The 19,961-nt window shown below is 42.1% G+C and overlaps 1 protein-coding gene across 1 annotated transcript; it reads right to left on the bottom strand.

Annotated features, from left to right (window-relative positions):
- Positions 1-3,905: 3,905 nt before the first annotated feature.
- On the bottom strand, positions 3,906-17,936 carry LOC308411822 (uncharacterized protein; the record flags this gene model as incomplete). The annotated part of the gene is made up of 5 exons (XM_080905848.1): positions 3,906-4,002; positions 10,900-11,073; positions 16,381-16,554; positions 17,049-17,084; positions 17,929-17,936. The coding sequence occupies 5 exons, from the start codon at positions 17,934-17,936 to the stop codon at positions 3,906-3,908; spliced, it is 489 nt and encodes a 162-aa protein (XP_080761974.1).
- Positions 17,937-19,961: the final 2,025 nt, after the last annotated feature.

Raw genomic sequence — 19,961 nt, 5'->3', positions numbered from 1 at the left:
TGTAATATTTACACCTCTGATGAAAACAGAGTTTGTAGTTGCAGAAATACTCGACTCATTTTGGGCATTTACGAGCAGGAACCTCAGAAAGCCCCTCGCTGCTTCACTGGTTAAGAAGCAAAGCAAACATTAGTTCACAGTGATGTTAATTAAGGCCCAAAGTTTAGGAACGAACGTCAGCACTTCACTAATGAATGTTATGCTGATTCATGTGCTTGTTTTGTAATGTGCATGTTGTGCGTTGCTATTTCCCATATTCTTTGGCACTGATAGATGAAGAGTCTCAGGCAGGACCGAGGCTGCCAGCTGCTGACAGTGAGCAGGGAGAGAGCAGCAGAAGCTGGGCAAGAGCAGGGCACCTTCAGCCCCCTTCATCAGTCAGAAATCATTTGGGTGTCTGTGTGAAATGTCTGATTTTTAAAATCTTTTTGTAGACATATTTATTAAATGTTTAACAATTATATAGAAGAAAGACAATGTAAAGAACAAAACATGACAAAACAAAAATGAGTTGAAGTTATGAACTGTTTCTGAGAGACAAATAACACCAGGATCCTTTTTGTGTAGCTGACAGCTGGTAACTGTGCAGGGGCGGGTCTAGCAAAGTGTTGCCAGGGGGGCAGGTAGGGCATTAACAGGGAGAGGGGGGCACAAAGACATACTTTTCTTTCTTATTCTCATTTAAAATGTCTCGCTTTTAATAAATAATTATCTGAATCTTACAACAAACGTTTTCATCTGATGTAAAATGTATAGAAATCCATTATTGTACATAGTCATTTTTTTAGGGTCCCATCATAATTTCTTCAGAAGTAAGTACTGCATATGATGCCAGTGTTTCCCACATTTTCTAGATTCTGCACCAGTACTGTGTGTAAAATGCATCAAAAAGTCCGTTTGATTCTTTCTCAGCTGTCTTTCTGTCTCCTTTCACTTTTTAAAGGTTGCCATGTTAGAAAACATATTTTGCCCTGCCGTGCTGTTTATTGATGTGGCAAATGAAAGGTTTATGAAAACATATCTAAATCTGTCATCAGTAATCAGCAATGATCATGTCTCACCTCTAGTCTCTGTCTTAATGTCAGGTTTCCACCGTGTGTTGTAGATGTTCAGGAGGTTAACTCGACCAACAGTCTACTTCCTGTTTAGAATACCAGGACAGGGAGGATGGTGCAGGTTTAAGTTTATTAGACTGATGCATGTATACCAACAAGACAGCGTCCATCACTGTGACAACAGCGTTTGTTTTCATTCAAAGGCTTCATGGTTTTTCCTTTAATACCTGGGGGGCCGGTCTCCAGTCAAAATGCCCGGGACCATTTTTTGTCCCAGTCCAGCCCTGGTGTCAGATCTGCATGCAGTGTCAATGAGACGATCAACAACAGATCAGACAAAACACTCAGGCGGACACTCCTCTGTAGAAGGAAACATGGAAAGTGTGAGGTAATCAGTGCACAACATCACTTTGTATTTCAGGCTGTTTTTATATAGAACTTCAGCACCAATGTAAAAGTTCTGGTTTGAGGAAGATGAAGAACATTTTCAGGAAGGATGCCGTCTGCAAGCAGAGCTGCTTGAACCTCAGCGCTGAGGTCCAGACTACTTCCTGTGAAGCCACGTGATGTAAATCTGCTGCTGTAACTTCACAGTTTACTGAAGCTAAATGCAACGTTACCATATAATCTGTTTTCAACAAAGGTTTCACTCCGTCCGGTGTTGATGGAATGATTCAGGCCGTACTCGTCAGGCTTCCCATCGACCACACGCATTTCAGTCACAAACCCCGTGACTGACAACAAGGGAAACAGCAGAAGAAAAGATGTGAAAAATACTGGATGATGATGATGGAGGATTAACCGCGGTGGTTAAACTGTTTCCTGTCTTTGTGGGCGTACTCACAGGGAAGTTTCCAGGCACGTCAGTCTTGGTGGCTAAAGTCTCCATTTTCCAACATGTATCGCTACAGGTGCAAAGACACAACATTAATCATCAGTGTAAATATTTTAATGCTGTCCAAACGGTGTTTGCTTTGTCTGTCCTCTCGCGCTCACAGAGGAAACGAGGACGCCACCTTCAACCCATCTTCAGTTGGCTCAACCATGGCCGGACTTCCTGTTGGCTTTGTGACAGCAAACCACTTGAAATGAGAGCAAACTGCAGTCAAGCACCACTTACAGCAACCTGTGGACACGCAAATGGAAAGCACTGAGAATCATACAGAAGCATAAGAGCTGTTTATGGTAACACGTGTGTGTGTGTGTGTGTGTGTGTGTGTGTGTGTGTGTGTGTGTGTGTGTGTGTGTGTGTGTGTGTGTGTGTGTGCACATTAATAACACACTGATGTATGTTAGTTTGATTTATGCTATATCTGAGAAAACAACTGCAGAATTTTACATCAAAGTTTCCAAAGCTGATGTTTTGTTGTTCACTCTGTTTTATATTCATATAGTTTGTTGTTTTTAAATCAGTGGACAAAATAAATATTATCACACAAAATCCAGGGTGAAACATAACCAAATAACCTAAATGGTGAAGTCATTATAGAAGTACATGTTGCAAAGGTCAGCCTCCTGTATAGACTGCTAAACTGTCTGGGGGGGCCCTGCCTGTCCTCGTTGGATAAGCTCCACCCCTTTTCCATAAGACGGAGACATTTGTATGAAAATAGATGGGCAGTAAAATAAAAAATAAAAAATATTATGGATGACTCTGTAAATCAAAGTCGGCCTGAGGCAGAAGCAGAAACCATGAGGAGCACAGCACCACTCCCAGAAGGGCACGAAGTGAAGCCATAGCTGCTGAAGAGTGAAGACGTGATGATGGAGGAGATCACAGATGAAGATCTGCTGCCTGCTGACTCTTTATATAGAAGAGTGAGACTATCTCCCCACCAGCAGCTGCACTTATACAAACCCCAGGTGCTGGGATGGCTTTGAACATGTGACATTCTCTGCAAACACATGGACAGTTTCATAAGCACAAAGATTATTCCTGCAGCGGCAGAATCGTATCCACTGTGTGAGAGGTGAACGTCAGACAGTTCTTAGAAAATGTAGTTTCTCTTTAAGCTTTTAACGTCTCTTTTACCCCCATTTGTCTAAAACTACTTGACAGCCCTTCATGTCAGAGGTTTATTACCTGTGCAGGATGGAGCACATGGTCTCAGTCAGGCTGGACACGATCACTCCTACAGGAAGTAAATGTGATTTTATTTCACCTGTGAAATGATGAAAAACAGCAGAATAGCTCACGCTAACAAACGGGTGTTGAAATGTTTCATTTTCTGCTGTTTCACAGGTCAAAAAGGGCGTCGAAGCAAACTGAAGCTGAGCTGCTGCTGCTGTTGTAGTGCAGCATCTGCTGTGTGCTTCATCAGAGAACCTTCTGTACACAGCAGACAGAGGCTGCTGCCACTGAAGTCCATCTGCTAGAGAGCTTTAAACACTGGTTATTGAAGTGGCTTTGATGATACTGATACACAGTCTTTGCTGCTGTCACAGGACAGGGATCCACCAGGGAGTAGTTGTCAGGATAAAGAGCCTTCGCTTCTCTAAATATAAACTGGATACTTGTAGGAAACTTTGGGAAGCAGCATTTTTCCTCATATCGTCTAAACTGAAGTTAGCTCAGGTGCTTCTTCCATACTTGCTCTGCAGAAAGCCAAAGAGTTTGGAGCTCTGCAAACATTTGCAGCACAGCTGGATGTTTGTAACTTTGGTCACCTCTGTATCATCCCTCAGATTCTTTCTGCACAGCTTTGAAACCACGACAGCACGAGTGATGCTGAGGAGACGTCCAGTTTAAACAGACCTTTATTCCTGGAACACAAACACATGAAGTGATGCTGCTAAAGAAGAACATTTAATCGCACTAATGAATCAAGCATCTGTTTGTCTGTCAGTCTGTCAACAGTTCCTCTGATCGACTTCAGACTTGGTGGGTGTTTTGTTTTTGCAGCGGTCAAAGTCGATCAGCGTGTTGCTTTGTCTGCTGTAAATCTGCCTGTACAAAGGGAAACATGCATGTTTTAGATGCAAACTCACAACATGGCTGCATTTTTGTGATTATGTGTATTTTATATTGATTTATTCTATTATGTTTTGTATATGAATCTTTACAAGTGTGTCGATACAAAGGCTTGATTAAAACAAAGGTCTCAGCTGTGCTGTTAGGGATGCTCTCATATTTGTTTCAAATGTAAGAAATCAAAGGATTTCAGGCTTTTCATCCTTTTTATTTGTTTGGTTCTAACAGCAGCTGGATAAAAACATGCAGGTGATGAATATAATTGTGTGATATTATGAGCATTGTGAATAAAGAAAGAGCAGAGATAGTAAAAAGGAAACAGGTGATGGACGTGAGATTTTCAGAACAAAAGCTCCTCAGTGAGACGATCACCTGGACACAAGGTCAGGCAGCTGGGACTCATCTAGAGAGCAAAATGGAAAAGTGATCTGTGCAGAACATCACTGTTGATTGCAGTTATTTACATCAGACTTCTTCTCTGAGATAAGAGCACCGTTTGTGGGAAAGATGACAGTATTTCCAGGCTGGATGCTGTTTGCGGGTCGGTGCGATTAAGAGCGAGGTAGAACTTAGACTCTGCATAGAATTTTAGAGGTAGCTAGCAAGAGGCAAGTTTTTGAAGAAAAAAGAGTAAGGAGCTTTCTCAATGTTTTTGGATTATAGCGCTTTTTTTGGGGGAATAGAGGGGTAGCTAACAAGTTATTCTAGGGGTTTTGGAGAAATCGCGGAGAAATTTTTAAAAGGAGTTTTGGCTTTGTTTGGCTGAGCATGAATTTGCAAATTACCATCACATTTGCAAGGGTTTATGTGTTATCCTTGATCACAGTTCTAAATAAGTTAACTTTCTTGACATAAAAGTAGCCCAAAGAAGACAAATATATGTCCAGTTCTTTTTTACTCCAAACCTACTGATCGGAAAACATTATGTGATGCTGGAAGTTTTCATCCTATCCATCTGCAAAACAAGTTTACCTGTAAGCCAACACATTAGACGTAAGCAAACTTGTGAAATTCCTGAACAATGTGCTTTGTGGAGTAGCAGTAGTACTAGAACTAGTACTAGTAGTCCTAGTATTCTGCAGCAACCAGGCTTCAAGAGTGATCACTCTTCTGGCTTTCAAATGGTGAAAACATGTCACAGTCTTAACCGCAAATCAGAAATGTTGGTAAATTTAAAAAGGAATTTAAACGTCAGCTTTGACATAGACACAGACTTTATTAATGCCACACTCAGGAAATTCACATGTTACACATGATTTAGCTCACCTGCTAAATCCCCAGAGCAATAACCCCATCAGCATCATTAGCCTGAGTGTTGATCCTCCAGGTGAGTGAGTGGAGTTGAGTGTGTGTGTGTGTGTGTGTGTGTGTGTGTGTGTGTGTGTGTGTGTGTGTGTGTGTGTGTGTGTGTGTGTGTGTGTGATCAGAGGTGAAGCTGCTTTCTGCAAAGTCTCATCAACAACATCTTTAGAAACAAACATCAACAACCAGGAAGAGTCTAAAAGCACTAAATATGAAACAGACCATTTACCATACCCAACACTGAGCTCCTGCACAGTCAGATGGAGTGAAACATAATGTCCCAGTGGTGTTCTGTTGGATTTAGCAGGTGAGCGTTGTTGCCAGTCAAAACCTTTTTTTGGAAACTCTTTACAAGAATCAATGTAATTATTTTTTTTACTTGAATCAAATGTATTGGTTTATATACCTGAAATAAAACTTTTTTTTGGAAACCCGTTACATCAAATAAAACTTTCTTGGAAAAGCATTGCAAGAATCAATCGAGTTATTTGTTTTACCCCATTCAAATCTATTGGTTTCATTACATCAAATTAAATAATTTTGGAAACCCGTTACATCAAATAAAACTTTCTTGGAAAAACTTTACAAGAATCAATGTAATTATTTGTTTTACTTGAATCAAATGTAATGGTTTATATACCTGAAATAAAACTTTTTTGGAAACCCTGTACATGAAGTAAAAGGTTTTTGATCTTGTAAGTTCTGGCTTTAATATTTTCAGCTGATAAAGTGAACTTCATACAAACTCTGTGTTAGAAAAAGGGGTTAGTTTACTACATGCTATAAAAACACAATCCTTAATCTTTTATTTTGCAACTTTATCTTTCTGTTCTGGTTTTTAGAGTGATTGTTTTATTGACTCGTACTTTGGGAATCACCCTGTTGTGAGAAAAGGATAAGCTGGGAGAGAATACAGCATTATACAAGCAGAGTGTTTTAGCTGTATCCGTAGATCTAAGACATAAACCTGTTGTTAAAAAAGAATAGTTAACTGAAGTGCAGATTTAATTTTAAATTATTTCACGAACTGTCCAGGAATTACAGAGAGCTTTATACTGATATGGTAAAATTCTCTGAGTGTATTGGTTGTATATGACAAGTATTTGTAAATCATTAGTAGTTACTCTTGCATAGGTGTTTTGCTTGTTTTAAATTTGTGCACTATTTATTTTTATTTTTTGTAATTTGTAATGAATCTCTAATTCACTTTTTCTTGTTGGCCTTGTTGTGTGTACCTCACAAGTCAAATTATACATTGTGATGGAGCAGTCACAATACACCCGCACAAGACACAGTTTGATTTTTCTAACACAGAGTTTGTATGAAGTTCACTTTATCAGCTGAAAATATTAAAGCCAGAACTTACAAGATCAAAAACCTTTTAAATTTTTAAAAGGAGTTTTGGCTTTGTTTGGCTGAGCATGAAGGGAGCCGCGGGCGCTGAATTTGAGAAAAAAGACTAAGGATTTTTTCAGGATTTTCCCTGTTATCGAATATAAGGTTTTGGGAATAGAGGGGGTACCCTAACAAGTTATTGTAGGGTTTTGGAGAAATCGCGGAGGGTTTTTTAAGGAGTTTTCCCTGCTTATGTATCTAAGGAGGGTTAGGGGATCGCGAGTTTTTTCTGAGTATGAGTTTTATTCTAAATCTACAAATGCATATAAATCTAAATAAAGTTTTCCCCCAAGGCATGCAGCATGTGTTTGTGGCCATACTGAACGTTACAAAAGCACAAGTTTAACTAAACAATTTTAATATGGTTTAATACATTTTTAAACACATGAGCACGGAGCCCGAGAGAGCACGGTCCGGAGACACGGGCGCGCCCCCGCGCGCCCAGACACACAGCCTCGGGCGCGCGCGGGCGCGCGCACACACACTCACACTGACCCGCCACCAGATGGCGTTTTTTGAGCATAAAAAAAAATAAAAATAAAAATTTAATTGCTTAAAGAAATAAAAGAATGCTATTTTGATATATAAAAAACTTTCTAAATAATCAATTATATTTTTATGAATATCATATTTTTATGAATATCATATTTTTATGAATATCATATTTTTATGAATATCATATTTTTATGAATATCATATTTTTATGAATATCATATTTTTATTACTTAATTACTTCCTACTTCCGGACTTCCGGAGCTCATGAATAATTTATTAGGGGTCATAAATCAATTAAGGGGGTCATAAATCACTGCGTTTGACGAAAGGGGTATAATATCACTCTCTTCCAGTGTTGGTGACGACCTGATGTGAAGGGCGACTGTTCCAGAGTTTGGCTGCAGCCATCGATAAAGCTCACCTCTGTTTTTACGTCTAGTTCTGGTCAGAAGCTGCTTATCTGCAGACCTGAGGGCTCCACTTGGATTCTTTTGTTAAAGAGAGATAAGATGGAGCCAATCCATTCACAGATTTAAAGACAACCAGATCTGGAAGTGGATTCTACCACGTACTGGTAACCAGTGGAAAAAGCTGGTGATGGGTCGTCTAGCACAGACCCACCGCTGGAACCAGACAATTGATGAGGGAGAGAACTGTGACAGCGCCGTTCCTTCACTTGACCTCAGTCGCTCTCGTCTGCTCCCTCGTAACACTGCTCTTTATTGAGCTTACATGAATATGCACAAGTTCATTATGACGTCTTACACAGGTATGAACAAAGAGTACCAGTCTGTGCATAGTGTGTGTGTGTGTGTGTGTGTGTGTGTGTGTGTGTGTGTGTGTGTGTGTGTGTGTGTGTGTGTGTGTGTGTGTGTGTGTTCGTTCCAGATGTGACCCTGTGACCCCAAAGCTGGTGCTAAGAGTCCAGCGGTCCCCCTAACAAAGGGCTCTTACAAACCTTTGCCATTTCCCAGCATGCAAGGCACTCGTGGATGCAGGCACACCATTCAGTGCTGACGAGTATGTTGATGTCATTTTGAGGCTACAGGAGGAATTTGATCACAGATTTGCTGACTTCAAGACACACAGAGCCACCTTTCACATTTTTGCGGACCCCTTCTCCTTTGATGTGCAAGATGCCCCTTCTGTGCTTCAAATGGAGCTCATTGAGCTGCAGTGCAACTCTGAACTCAAAGCAAAGTTCAGGGAGGTGAGTGGAAAAGCAGACAAGCTTGGACAATTTTTGAGAGAATTGAGCCCTAGTTTCCCTCGGCTTTCCCGAATGTTCAAGTGGACCATGTGCCTTTTTGGTAGCACATACTTGTGCCAAAAGCTCTTCTCCACTTTGAACTTCAATAAGTCCAAGTACAGGTCCAGACTTACGGATGATCATCTTCAAGACGTACTGAGGGCCGCAACTGCTTCCTCCCTCAGGCCAAATCTGGCTCGGCTATGCGAGAGGAAACGCTGCCAGGTCTCTAGCAGCAAGGAGTAGGCAAGAGAAGCCATGTTCAGAAGAACAGTTCATTTTCTACAGTGTTCCATTCATGTTCAGAAGAAGGTTATAGAACTGTTAATACAGACATTTCAATCTAAATACAGCAGATATAGAAGACTGAAAGAAACACACAAGTTCACTGACTAAAAATATCTTATTATTGTTTTATTTATGTATTACAGATTGATTTATTTTCTTATTAATTCTTAATTTGTTTATTCATTTTTCATATTTTGTGTTAAAAAATAAAAATAAAGAGATTTGAGAAGATTGGAATTTTTTAACCATGCCTTTCCTGTGGAAAACCTAATGCGGCCCAGCCTCACCCAGACTCTGCCTGCAGCGGCCCCCAGCTAAATTGAGTTTGAGACCCCTGTCCTACACCATAAATCAGTAAGAGAGGGTACGACCTCTCTCATGGCCCCAAGTGGTGTGTGCATGCCAGAGCACTCTGGAAGGCACACAGAGTCTTTACAGACTACTCAGGATCAAACCTCTATCATCATGCAATCGATTATACAACTCTAAGCATATATGAGTAAATATTTCTAAGCATAAATGACAATCAACAATATAAACCTTACAGCTGGTTTTAATAACAGAATTTATTTGTTTCTCAAACGAGAAAGAGCTATCGAGAAACACTCCTAAATCTTTAGTTCTGAACTTTTCCAGTGGGCCAAGGTCAACATTATTAGATAATGCTAATTCTTTTCCCTTACATTATAACAATGTGAGGAGTTAATGCTAAGTATACTGCCATTAGCGGCTAATTCTAATTAGGGGTGAATAATTATTAGTAGCTAATGCTAATTTGACGTGAATTAGCATTATATTAGTGAGGAGTTAATGCTAAGTAGGCTGCCATTAGTGGCTAATGCTAATTTTAGACTAAAAAGCATTAGCAGCTAATGCTCATATTGTTTTCCTTTGCTTTGTAAGAATGACAGCAGCTAATGATACGAAAAGTCTTCCATTATTAACTATTGTTAATTTGATGTAAATTAGCATTATCCGATAATGGTAACCCTTTTCCCCTGCATTATAACGATGTCAGGAATTAATGCTAACTAGGCTGCCATTAGGGGCTAACTCTAATTAGGTGAATAATTATTAGCAGCTAATGCTAATATTGTTTTCCCTTCCCTTTTAACAATGTGAGCAGCTAATGCTAATTTGATGTGAATTAGCATTATATTAGTGAGCAGTTAATGCTAAGTAGGCTGCCATTATTAACTAATGCTACTTTGACGTGAATTAGCATTATGTGCTAATACTAATACTGTTTTCCCTTAATTTTTAACAATGTGAGCGGCTAATTCTAAGTACGCTCTTGTAAATAGCTAATTCTAATTTAGTGTGAATTAGCATTATTCAATAATGCTAACACTGTTTTCTCTTACTTATTAAAAATGATAGTAGCTAATACTAATACTCTTTTCCGTTGGGTAACAACGATGTGAGGAGTTAATGCTAAGTAGGCTGCTTTTAGAGGCTTATTCTAATTAGGGCTGAATAATTATTAGTAGCTAATGCTAATACCGTTTTCTCTTTCCTTATAACAATATGAGCAGCTAATGCTAATTTGATGTGAATTAGCATTATATTAGTGAGGAGTTAATGCTAAGTAGGCTACCATTAGCAGCGAAAGCTAATTTGAGGTGAATAAGCATTAGTAGCTTATGCTAATACCCTTTTATCTTGTGTTATAATGATGTGACACTTTTCTCTGCTAAGGATTTGTGTGACCATGATGGAAACTCTGATAAGCTAATGCTGCTAAGCTAATGCTGTTTATGGGCCCTGTTAGAATCAATATTTCATTCTCATTCTGTTGTTTGACAACAATAACAGAAAAATGTGCACTTGAGAACAAATTTATTGTGAATTCAGCTGTGAATGTACAGTTTGTCATTATTTAAGCTTCCATTTCCAAATGTTAGCTGACACTTTATTAGGTACACTGGTATCTATATCAGGTACACCTGTGACCTAAATGTTCCTGCAAACAGACTCCTTGGAGACCCCTACATAAATATCCATGAACTATCCAGCTAGACTAGTGTGTCTGTCCCTGAAAATATTCCTGCATGTGCGATTGTTCATGTGTCATCTGCAGGAAGTGAGTGAAAGACACAGGAAATGTTTCCAGCTCTTCCTCCTCTATCAGAAATTCTTCATACCTGAGAGTGTCCAGTCTCCAGCCTGGATCCTTCAGTCCAGCCGACAGCTGCTTCATTCCTGAGTGACCTGGATGATTGTAGCTCAGGTCCAGCTCTCTCAGATGGGAGGGGTTGGAGCTCAGAGCTGAGGCCAGAGAAGTACAGCCTTCCTCTGTGATCAGACAGCCTGACAGACTGCAGACACACAAAACAACAATCTATCTGTCAACAGTTGTTTTCTCTTTGTCACAATAACATCTATCCGTCCATTGTAACTTTAGGGCGATCGTGGCTCAAGAGTTGGGAGTTCGCCTTGTAATCGGAAGGTTGCCGGTTCGAGCCCCAGCTTGGACAGTCTCGGTCGTTGTGTCCTTGGGCAAGACACTTCACCCGTTGCCTACTGGTGGTGGTCAGAGGGCCCGGTGGCGCCAGTGTCCGGCAGCCTCGCCTCTGTCAGTGCGCCCCAGGGTGGCTGTGGCTACAATGTAGCTTGCCATCACCAGTGTGTGAATGTGTGTGTGAATGGGTGGATGACTGGATATGTAAAGCGCTTTGGGGTCCTTAGGGACTAGTAAGGCGCTATATAAATACAGGCCATTTACCATTTACCATTTATTTATAAGTGACAATACCCATCAGACAACAACAGTCATCTGAAGCTGTTTAACAGTGTAAGGTAACCGCCTCCACTGTGAGCAGCACTTGGTGATGGTGGGAAGAAGAACTCCCTTTGACACAAAGATCCTCCCAGTGAAAACAGGCTCCAGGAGGAGCATCTACCATGACTGGTTGCAGGGTGAGGGGAAAGAGAAGAGATGAGCTCAGAGAGACAAGAACAAAACAGAGAGACAAAAGTTAAGGACATGCAGTAGTGACATATAAAAGCATCAGGAGTGAAAAGTGGGGAGAAGAAAGCAGAGCATCATGGGAAGTCCACCAACAGCCTATAGCATATAGCAGCATAACTAAGGGATGGTTCAGGGTCACCTGATCCAGCTCGAACTATAAGCTTTATCAAAAAGGAAAGTTTGAAGCTGATCTTCAAAGTAGAGAGGGTGTCTGTCTCCTGAACTCAAACTGGGAGCTGCTTCCACACCCAGTCCAACATAGCCAGGCTTTCTTTGCTTCTTTGACAAAACCTCAAATCCCAGTCAGAGATGATGAGCATCATCACAGTGATGATCATTTCTCTGTAACCCAGGCTTCCTGCTTCAGGATCTGTGCACGCTCACAGAACAAGGAGACCTTTCACTAAATGGATGGACTGGGCTCAGCCTACAGATGAACTGGTGCCAGAGATCATAAAGAACATCAAACAGTCAAATTCAACACTTTTAATGGAAATATGAGATTAATGCTGCAGACAATCATGAACCTGCTGAATTCATGAACATCAAGAATGCAGCGAGTGGTAAAATAAAGATCTGACCTCAGTGTGCTCAGTGTTCCTGTCTATTCCTAACATATTCCTAACATGATAGCTGCACTTTAGAGCTCTAAAACTGGAACTGACACATGTTTAAACTCTACATGTTACTCAGTACATTCAGTTCTGACACTCGCCCACAGTCCAACAAAGGAAACATGGAGATCACATCAGTTTGTCACCAAAGTCTAATTATTAGGGCAACTTAACCTGTTATTATCTCGTTAACTCATTAACTGATTAACGTCAGCAATTATTTTAATCACAGTTTTTAAAATCATGATTATTGTGAAAGTGCTCACTGGCTCTGAATATAAAAGCCATGGGTCACAGGAGGGATGTTGATCAGTGCTGGCTTGAAATGGGCGTCATTATGCGTCTCAGCCAATGGGAGCATTGAGGGTGGGCCTAATACTACTGCAGCGCTCACATGACCCAGGACAGAGAGAAAGGGGTGGGGACAGAAACATGGAGACAGGTACAGAGCTTTGACATGTTCATTTTAAACTGCTCCAGGAGGCAGTGTTGATACAACTAAAGTTATCTGTTGTTGAAGAAGTCGGTCTGAGGAACGTTCTTAGGATCAACAAATGACGGCATGTATGAGCCTCAAGACGCACCATCACAAGAAGAACACATGAGCTGTAGAAAAAGGAGAGACTACGAAAGCCACGGCGTTACAACATGAACCAGCTGTTGGTCTCTCTGGAGACTACTGGGCGTGGCTGGGTAACCATGGTTACCTGGGAGTTACAGAAACGTGCAGAACATGTGATTCATGTTGCACAGCAGTGGGACATTTGAAATAAAGTCAGCACACTCAGTACAGATAGTGCATCAAATATGATGCTGCTGCCAGACGTCTGCCTTTGAACACGTCCCTGCATCGCGCACAACACCAAGGTTGCCATGGCAATCACAGCTGACAGGGACAAAGTGCACAGCTGGAAGCCTGCAGGTATATTTAACATGATGTATTTCTCAGTGTCCTGTCGGTGTGTGAGAGACAAACAGCCTCTGTATGTGTGTGTAAATACAGCATGAATATGTAGAGGACATGTTTGTGGATATAAGTAAATGAAAGCTCTGCGTCATTTGAATCTTTGACTCTTGTTTCTGTTGCAGGTCTGTGACTGAACTTCTGGGAGGAGAAACGTTGGTTTCATGCTCTGTGATTCTGTGTTTTGTCATCTCTCTCAGGTGATGGACAGCTCAGATGATGACCCCTGCCTACGTGGCCACTTCAACTGTGAGAGACAGAATGTGAAAAAAAAATCCATGAATCCACATGGTAGGATTTGTAAAGAATTTATTGGTAAATCAGGGTGGAAAATAAGTATTTGGTCAATAACAAAAATACAACTCAATACTTTGTAACATAACCTCTGTTGGCAATAACAGAGGTCAAACGTTTACTATAGGTCTTTACCAGGTTTGCACACACAGTAGCTGGTATTTTGGCCCATTCCTCCATGCAGATCTTCTCGAGAGCAGTGATGTTTTGGGGCTGTCGCCGAGCAACACGGACTTTCAACTCCCGCCACAGATTTTCTATGGGGTTGAGGTCTGGAGACTGGCTAGGCCACTCCAGGACTTTCAAATGCTTCTTACGGAGCCACTCCTTTGTTGCCCGGGCGGTGTGTTTTGGATCATTGTCATGTTGGAAGACCCAGCCTCGTTTCATCTTCAAAGTTCTCACTGATGGAAGGAGGTTTTGGCTCAAAATCTCACGATACATGGCCCCATTCATTCTGTCCTTAACACGGATCAGTCGTCCTGTCCCCTTGGCAGAAAAACAGCCCCATAGCATGATGTTTCCACCCCCATGCTTCACAGTAGGTATGGTGTTCTTGGGATGCAACTCAGTATTCTTCTTCCTCCAAACACGACGAGTTGAGTTTATACCAAAAAGTTCTACTTTGGTTTCATCTGACCACATGACATTCTCCCAATCCTCTGCTGTATCATCCATGTGCTCTCTGGCAAACTTCAGACGGGCCTGGACATGCACTGGCTTCAGCAGCGGAACACGTCTGGCGCTGCGGGATTTGATTCCCTGCCGTTGTAGTGTGTTACTGATGGTGACCTTTGTTACTTTGGTCCCAGCTCTCTGCAGGTCATTCACCAGGTCCCCCCGTGTGGTTCTGGGATCTTTGCTCACCGTTCTCATGATCATTTTGACCCCACGGGATGAGATCTTGCGTGGAGCCCCAGATCGAGGGAGATTATCAGTGGTCTTGTATGTCTTCCATTTTCTGATGATTGCTCCCACAGTTGATTTTCTCACACCAAGCTGCTTGCCTATTGTAGATTCACTCTTCCCAGTCTGGTGCAGGTCTACAATACTTTTCCTGGTGTCCTTCGAAAGCTCTTTGGTCTTGGCCATGGCGGAGTTTGGAGTCTGACTGTTTGAGGCTGTGGACAGGTGTCTTTTATACAGATGATGAGTTCAAACAGGTGCCATTCATACAGGTAACGAGTGGGGGACAGAAAAGCTTCTTACAGAAGACGTTACAGGTCTGTGAGAGCCAGAGATTTTCCTTGTTTGAGGTGACCAAATACTTATTTTCCACCCTGATTTACCAATAAATTCTTTTGTTCTTCTCTTGTTAGAAAGACGCAGTCCCAGCAGTTAGCTTGTCTGCTAGTTAGCTGAGAGCTAGCTCAGTTGTACATTGAATACCAAACCGTGTAAACCAGGGGTGTCAAACATATGGCCCGTGGGCCAAATCCAGGCCTTGAGATAATTTCGTATGTCAAATATTGATGAATTTTCAGGCTTGCTGATAATCAATGTGAGCACGGCTGAGATGTTATTCTGATGAGCAAACCATGTGGCCAAACACTTTAAGAGACAGACTGGGATCATACCATTATGTGAAAGAAGACGGAAATGTCCCATAGACAGCAAGGGTAGTGGTAGAGACCAGTACACAGAGAAATGGGAGCTGTATTGAAATGCAAGCGTGTCAGGAAAGAGTGAAAAGGCAAAATGAGCAGCATCTGGCTGCATTTCAGTGATACTGGAGAGCACAAAGCTGAGTGCAACATTTATACAGGAGATATACAGGAGACGCTGAGAGCGGAACTGATCAAATTAGGAGCTGGCTAAAGTGAGACCCATTTTTATTTCCACCCATTTTCCATTGTGGAGGACAAAAGGTTTCAAACTGGTCCAGGTCTTAAACCTCACGTGTTCTTCCTAATAGCAGTAAATGGATAGAAATAAGGCTTTTATGAAAACACTGAATAAAACTTGCTGCCTTTAAAAAGACTAAATGTACAGTTCAGTATTGAATACTACATAAAATAAACTATATAAAGTGTGTCTGAATGGCAGAGATGCAGAAATATGTGCATGTAGCACAGAGCCACGGCTCAGTGTCTGAATGAGTCTCACAGACCTGAATGTGCTGTTGAAGCCATTTATAATTATAACGTAATTCTTTACTCGTTTGATCTGCTCCTTACCACAAGCCACCAGACGTAGAAGGTTTTGGACTTTTAACTATATTTTCTCAAGTTTTACAACTTTTCTTACTGTTAAAAACCTCGTTATGGCCATTCATGCTGTACAAAGTAATTAGACATGTGTGGTATCTACAGAAACGTCAGAATCTCAGCTAAAAGTTCACAAAACCATCTCAACAACCACCAAACAGCTGAAACAGCAGGTGAACAGATCACACAAAAAAGATGTAAACACAAATCCCCCTGATCATCTGTTTTTTAAACATGAAGCGTCGTTTTGGACGTTCATTTACTGCTGGTTCAGTGAATTTTGGTTGGACAGTGATGAAACCTGCAGCCTCAGAATCTGTGAGAAGTCTGCTTTCAGCTCGCAACAGCATTGTTGTGTTGTGTGGATCCACCTCTGCAAACTCATCACTGTTTCACCATCATGTTTCTACTTAGACAATAACAAAGGAAGCAGTTCCCAGGAACTACTTCCTGTCTTGTTAACATAAGAGTACGTTGCCCTTCAAAACACCTCCACTTCTCCTCTTATTAGAGGACTGCCTTATTATTAATCTGCTAATTCTGTCAGTTGATGAAAGAAAAATGCTTGATCTCACCTGAGAGTTTCCAGTGTACAGTGTGGACTCTTCAGTCCTTCAGACAGAAGCTTCACCCCTGAATCCTTCAGGTTAATGTTACTCAGGTCCAGCTGTCTCAGATTAGAGGTCTGAGAGCTGAGACCTGAGGCCAGAGCTTCACAGCTTCTCTCTGACAGGTCACAGTGACTCAGTCTGAAAAATAACAGATAAACAATTACAAAAATAAAACACTTCTGTTGAAGTGTAATGAGATACTATTATATTTAGCAATATTTCATCTTGTTTTTGTCAAGAAACTGAGCACTGATGCAGAGCAACATGTGGAGAGAATCAGAGGAGAAGAAGTGAAGAGAGAACAGCAGTAAAACAACACTGAATTGTTCAGTGTGCTTTTGATATCAACAGAATGTGTCAAACTTCTTTATTTTGTATTTGTTTTAGTAGAATTGATGATTATCACTTAGATAACAACCACAAGCCAGGTCTAAATTGCACTTTGGTGACAGTTACACCCAGAAATATTTCAGAAACGTGGACAATTTGTGCTCCATTGTATTCAGTATTGAACAAACCGAGTACCGATGACCACTTAATATTTTTGATATTTTATTTGAGTTGTTCCACCTGATCTGTGTTAACTAGAATAAACATTTAAAAGCTAAAGCTATGATCACATATGTACTTACAGAGCTTTGTTGGAGGCTTTGACCACTGGCAGCAGCCTCAGAAGAGCATTTTTAAAGGCTCATGTTCTCACTTAGATCATTTATTTCTACTTACATTTCATTCTGGGAAAAATGGGGATTACTTTGAAAAAGGGAACTATTTTCCCCAAAAATCAGCCCTGGATTAGTAAATCACTCCAACATGTTCTCAGGCAGAAGAAGCTGTCTTGTTATGAGGGAGAGAAGAAAAGTAAGTAAGTAAAACTTTATTTATATAGCACGTTTCAAGATAAAAATCACAAAGTGCTTCACAGAAGCTAAAACCTAAAAATAAAAATCAACTAAAAGCAAGTTTAAAAAGATGGGTTTTTAGCTGTTTTTTAAAAGCGACCACTGAGTCCACAGATCTCAGGCTCAAAGGGAGAGAGTTCCACAATCTGGGGGCCACAGTTCCAAAAGCTTTGTCGCCTTTTGTTTTCAGCCTCGTGTGTTGGACAGCAAGCAAGCCCTGGTCACATGACCTCAGGGACCTGCTGGGAATGTATGGATGTAAAAGTTCACTTATATATGTTGGTGCTTGTCCATGCAGGGCCCTGAAAGTCAAGGTCAAAACCTTAAACTGGATCCTGAATTTAACGGGGAGCCAGTGCAGCTGAATCAGCAGGGGTGTGACATGGGAAAACTTGGAGGACTTGGTCAGAAGCTTTGCAGCAGCGTTCTGAACAACTTGCAGACGATCCAAAGAGGCTTTACATAAACAAGTAAACAAAGAATTACAGTAGTCCAGACGAGATGAAACAAATGCATGAATGACAATTTCTAATTCGGAGCGCGATACAATGGGACTCAGCTTAGCAATGTTTCTCAAATGATAAAAACAGGAGCGAACCAAAGATTTTACATGGGCATCCAAAGTCAGAGCTGAGTCAATACTAACACCAAGGCTCCTGATAGACGGTTTTGCAAATGTAGCAAGTGGACCTAAGTTTTCCATAACACCAGGTACTGTCACGGTCCTGGGTCTCCTGACCCAGCGTTTTTAGTTCTTTGTGATTTTCGTATTATTGTACTTGTGTGTGATTTATTCTATGGCTTCTAGTTTTGATCCCTTGCCCTTCATGTCTCCCTGTGTGCCCCTCTGTGTATCTGTGAGCCCTCGTCTCTCCTTATGTTTTATTCCATGCTTCCCCTGCCCATTATGTCTAAGTTCTCCCCGTGCTCTCTCTTCCCCCTGTGTGCCCTCTATGTATTTATGAGCCCTCGTCCCCTTTCGTGTTTATTCCGTGTCTCCCCTGCCCGTTACGTTGGTGTTCTACTCGTGCTCTCTCTCCTCTGTACTTCCTGTTTCACCTCTCCCGTCAGTGTTCAGTTCACCCCGCCCTGTCTCGTTATGATTATCAGTGTCACCTGTGTTCCCCGTGTGTTCCCACTCCCCTCGTTAACCCTCTGTGTATTTCTGTCTGCGTCTCCCTCTGTTCAGCGTGACGTCGTCCCTCATGCTGTGTGTGATTCCCCCGTGTTTCCTGGTGAGCTTTATGTTAGTTTTTCCCAGTCTAGTTTTGTATCGCCTATCATCTTCTGTTACGCAATAAAGCTGCCTTTTGAGTTTATTCCCTCGTGCCTGTGAGTCCTGCATTTTGGGTCCTACTCCTGCCTGCCGCACAGCGATTCATGACAGTACGACGTCACCAGTAATGGACCCAGCAACTCACAACCCCTCCGCTGAGCTCCGGGAGGATTTGATCTATACGGTGGAGTACCACTGTCAGGAGTGGGAGGCGCTGCCAGGAGACGAACACCGGGAGGTCGTAGCCGCCCGTCTACAGCGGATGGTGTCCGGACTCCCGTGGCTGTTCGGCGCGCTGCACCCCCACATCCGGGACTTCCTTGTTTCCGCCGTAGGCGTCCGCCCGGAGCTGCCTCTCCAGTGTGAGGGGTCGGAGGACGTTCAGCCCGGTCCGCTGGAGGATTCGCGGCCCGGCTCATCTCCTCCCCCCTCTCGGCGAAAACGGCGCTCACGCCGCCGCCGCCCTAACGTTTCTGAGCAAACTCCGGTGGTGAGTGACACTAACTGTTTCTTCCATGCCACTTCCAAGTCGGACCAACTCGGACAATATTCTGCTCCTGAGTCCGCTGTTTTTCAGGTCCGTAACACATCAGAAATGAATAGGGAGTTTGAATATGACTGTGTTTCCAGGGCTCATAACGTTTCTAAGTTCACCTCCGCACCTTTTAAGCACGAGACTGAGTTCATTACCCCCCCAGAGACTGCTGTTCATGCTGAATTAAAGAATCCTGGCACTGTAAGCTCCATGCGCGTCATCCCAGAGGCCATTAACTCCGTGTCTGGTAATTCTGGGTCGGTTAATCCTGAACCTGCATTACCTACCCTCACGCCCATGTTTCAGAGTGACTATTTTTCCTGTGCTCCTCCCAGGTCAGCAGCAATTAACACACAGACTGATAATCTCACCTTAGAGAAGCAAAAGACTATTGTTGAGCTGCATACTCATGAACAACACCGTGAAGTTAACAGTTCTGAGGTCCCTGTACCTGCTGAGTATAAGACTGTGAATGGTGTTTCTTCACTCCTGGACTATGCTGCTCTCCAACCTATATATTTAGAAACAGTTTGTGTGAATGCTCCTGTGTCCGCAACGGATCCCTTTGTGCTCGGTATTACTGACTCTGCTAAACCTGGATCTTCCTGTGCTGTGACTGTTTTAGAGACTGCTACTCCTAACATGGACAGCTTAAGGCCTACAGAGTTGCCAGGAGTGACTCGCCATGAATCTCTGTTAGCCGCCCAGCCCGAAGCTCAGTCGCCACCTCCACCACATTCAGCCTCGCTTCCCATAGCACAGTCACATCCACAGCCTGACTTACTACAAACCTTATTTCAATCCCTAGCCCAGTCAATAGCTCAGTTGGTAG

Source organism: Rhamphochromis sp. 'chilingali' (assembly GCF_963969265.1).
Source record: "Rhamphochromis sp. 'chilingali' genome assembly, chromosome: 15".
NCBI classification, from domain to species: domain Eukaryota; kingdom Metazoa; phylum Chordata; class Actinopteri; order Cichliformes; family Cichlidae; genus Rhamphochromis; species Rhamphochromis sp. 'chilingali'.
The sequence above is the reverse complement of the archived record's forward strand: the minus strand, read 5'-3'. Positions and strand labels throughout refer to the sequence as shown.